At 53.3% G+C, this 3,286-nt stretch overlaps 1 protein-coding gene across 1 annotated transcript; it reads right to left on the reverse strand.

Moving 5' to 3' along the window:
* Nucleotides 1–691: 691 nt before the first annotated feature.
* LOC102761237 (potassium voltage-gated channel subfamily D member 2) lies at nucleotides 692–3,280 on the reverse strand. The gene has a single exon (XM_006752789.2). The coding sequence runs from the start codon at nucleotides 2,176–2,178 to the stop codon at nucleotides 1,060–1,062; it is 1,119 nt and encodes a 372-aa protein (XP_006752852.1). The 5' UTR covers nucleotides 2,179–3,280; the 3' UTR covers nucleotides 692–1,059.
* Nucleotides 3,281–3,286: the final 6 nt, after the last annotated feature.

Consider the following 3,286-nt stretch of genomic DNA (forward strand, 5'->3'; position numbering starts at 1 on the left):
CTTGTTTTATTAGATTCTCTAATATGTAAATGCTGCTACTTTTCTGCAGTTTGCTATTAGATTCTCTCATATGTAAATGCTGCTACTTTTCTGCAGTTTGCTTAATATTACTAATCATTTCATATGTTTCTTTTTCAATGTAAAAAAATCTTAATTCCAGCTTGAAATTTTTTCAAACTACTAATTCAGAATATGCCCCTTTGCTTGCAAAACACCATTACCCCCAATAAACAAGCATGCACAAAAGAATTCTAGAAGAAAATTAGAATGCACAAATTTCTATAACACAACCAGCCCTTGGTGACCATCGGTCTCACCAGATACTATTGAGTGGTCATGGACCCATTGCCTGATGGGCTCTATAGTTTCTCAAAAAATGGTGGATGACAGTCACTTGCTTCCTTTTTTGAAACTATGAACCTAGAGACAAATATATTGCAAATATCATTCCACTGCATTTGATAGAGCTGATCAGTTTCAGCCCTGACATTCTAAAACTGAATAACTTATCAGCCACAACGAACATGTATATGTAGCAATAGGCAAATATGTATTACAAAATTATTTTATAATGATATTTATAATCTATATGTTATAATGTAAAATAAGAATTATAATTCTTAGAGGGAAAACGCATGCCAAAAGTATCTGTTCCTATAAAAATGATACTTCAAATGCACATGAAAACTTTTCACTTGAATACACTGGAGCACTTTCTGGGCATTTCAATAAATATGGTGCATAATTATACCTGTATAGGGGCAGAGATTTTGTGTTTTTCATTCTTAGTATGTTTTTATGTACTTATAATATTGATGATCCGCCTTTACATTCAGGAATTCTACAATTTATTGTATTTATCAACTTTCAGGCATCAGTAGTCAACTCCCTGAGTACTTTAATCTCTATATCATATCTCCTTCATAGGTCGAAAGAGTTCCTCAAAACCATTTAGATCATGAGAGAAAAATTATTTCCTCTAATTTATGATATCACTTCAATGGGTCTCCAATCACCCCACAGAATATCCAACCTCCATCCCATTTCCCTTGTGGGCACCTACCCTAGCGTCGTCATGGTGACAATGGTATACCAGAAGGCCACAGGAATGCTGGTGAACTTGGTGGCGGAAGACCCCTTCTCGGCGTAGAACATCACGGTGGCGAAAATGATGATAGCCATGGTGAGCGAGAAGAGCAGGAAGCCCAATTCGGACGCACAGCTCTTCAGGGTGTAGCCCAGGATGCGCAGGCCTTGCGAGTGGCGGGAAAACTTAAAGATCCGGAAGACACGGAAGACGCGGAGGGTGACAAAGGCCCCGCTCACATCCTCGTTGTCCGTCATGACCAGCCCGATGTAGTAAGGCAGGATGGCCACCACGTCGATGATGCTCATGACGCTGCGGACGAAGCGGTAGCGACTGGGGGCCGCAGCCAGGCGCAGCAGGTACTCCACCGTGAAGATCATGACGCAGGCCGTGTCCAGGCAGAAGAAGGCCACGGCGTACCGCTCCCCGCAGGGCAGCTCCTTGATGTGGCCCGGGCTGGACCCACAGGGCACCGTCTCCACCACGTTGGCGATGACCGAGACGGCGATGAAGAAGCCGGTGACATAGTAGAACACCAGGGCCATCGTGCTGGTGTGGGGGTTCTCGAAGGCCCGCCAGACCTTCTGCCGGGCCGTCATGGTGGGCAGCGCGTTCTCGCCGGTGCTGTCCGAGTCCGCGTCGTCCTGCAGGCGCTCGGCGTTCTCCCGCCGGCGGTCCTTGTACTCCTCGTAGCAGCAGTCGCCGATGATCTCGGGGATGAGGCCGAAGAAGGCCAGCTCCTCATCGTAGGCGGAGATGCACTCGTGGCGAGGGTAGTGGAGCTTGCCGGTGCGGTAGAAGTTCAGGATGTGGCGGAAGATGTCCGGGTCCCGGTCAAAAAAGTACTGCTGGGTCTCCGGGTGGTAGAAGAAGTCCCTCTCGGAACTGCCCAGCAGGGTGTCCGGGTAGCGCTCCAGGGTGTCCTGCCACGTCTGGAAACGGGTGCCACTCACGTTCAGCACGATCAGAGCGTCCTGGGTCCTTTTTCTCTCCTGCCTCGGGGGAGCTGGCATGGGGCCCGAGGCCACGGGCATCCACCCGATGGCCGCTGCCCTGGCAAAGGGCAGCCATGCCGCTACCCCCGCAGCCATGGTGCCTGGACGTGGAGGCCAGACGGGCAATCGGGCCTGGACAGTAGGTCAAAGTAGCCCCAACCACCCACTCCCTCTGGTCAAGTCAGTGCTCCAGAGGAAGGCGGCCCAGGGGTATCACTCCTGTTCCTCGGTGGGGCTCCTGGTGAAGTCACAGTTTTCAGGAGGGCCAGTTGCCCTCCAAGACAGCTATTTGCAAAATACAGGGTCCTAGCAATCACGCCCAGACCTTTCCCGGCAGGTGGACCAGGCCACTCCAGGCACCAATAAGTACACAGGTGGCTTTGAACGCAGCAGTTTCTTCAAACAGGTGTCTTTGCTTCCTCCTCTGACACGCGGACAGCGTGGGGCTGGTTTGCTTTGTGTAGTGGGGCAGAGAAAACCAAGGACAGTCGCTCAGTGGTATTCTTTCCACGACTCCAGGAACGCTTCCCACCTCCCCTTGGGCTCTTTCCAACCTGCCTTTTTCAAGTGGCCCTTCCCGCCAACGGAGTCTCCAAAAGGCGACCTGTTGTAGCTTCCCAGATGCGGTCACCGCCGCTGCCCCAGGTCTCTTGGGGAGTCCGGGGGCCACCGCTGTCCCTCGGGCTGTATTTACAGAGGCGGGAGCGCGGTGGGGCGGGCGCGGTGGGGGCGTCCTTAGAGGTCCTCCTGCCCTGATCCGCAAGCACCCCTCGTGTCTGCCCGAAGCGTTCGTCCAGTCGCCCCTTCACTCTCTGTTCAAGTTCAGCTCAGGTGCAGGGTGACAGTTCCAGAGCCCGGGAGCTGGCAGCCGCCACCGCCTGGGCGGCAGCAGCATCTGTCTGCACCCAGAACGCGCCTCGCCCGCGGTCCGAGCCTGGCCGAGCGTGCACCCGGGCTGAGTTGCATAGAGACTTTCTCCTCGCCGAGCACCGGCAAAGGGAGAAGCAGACGGAGCAGCTCGCCCACCGCCGAATCCGGGCGCCCCGGGAGCATCAATGAAGCTCAAACGAGCTCAGCTGCCCCTTCCCCCATCCTGCCGAGCTTCCCTCCTCCTGTTCACCTTCCCAGAGCCGGACGCAGGCCGGCAGAGCAGCCGCAGCAACAAGTTCAAAAGGTGCGGGGGAGGCGAACCGAACGGACCCGC

The sequence above is a fragment of the Myotis davidii genome, unplaced genomic scaffold, assembly GCF_000327345.1.
Source record: "Myotis davidii unplaced genomic scaffold, ASM32734v1 scaffold331, whole genome shotgun sequence".
In the NCBI taxonomy this organism is placed as follows: Eukaryota; Metazoa; Chordata; class Mammalia; order Chiroptera; family Vespertilionidae; genus Myotis; species Myotis davidii.

Coding starts and splice junctions, on each gene's coding strand:
- LOC102761237 (XM_006752789.2), bottom strand. CDS start 2,178: ATGGCTGCGGGGGTAGCGGCATGGCTGCCCTTTGCCAGGGCAGCGGCC.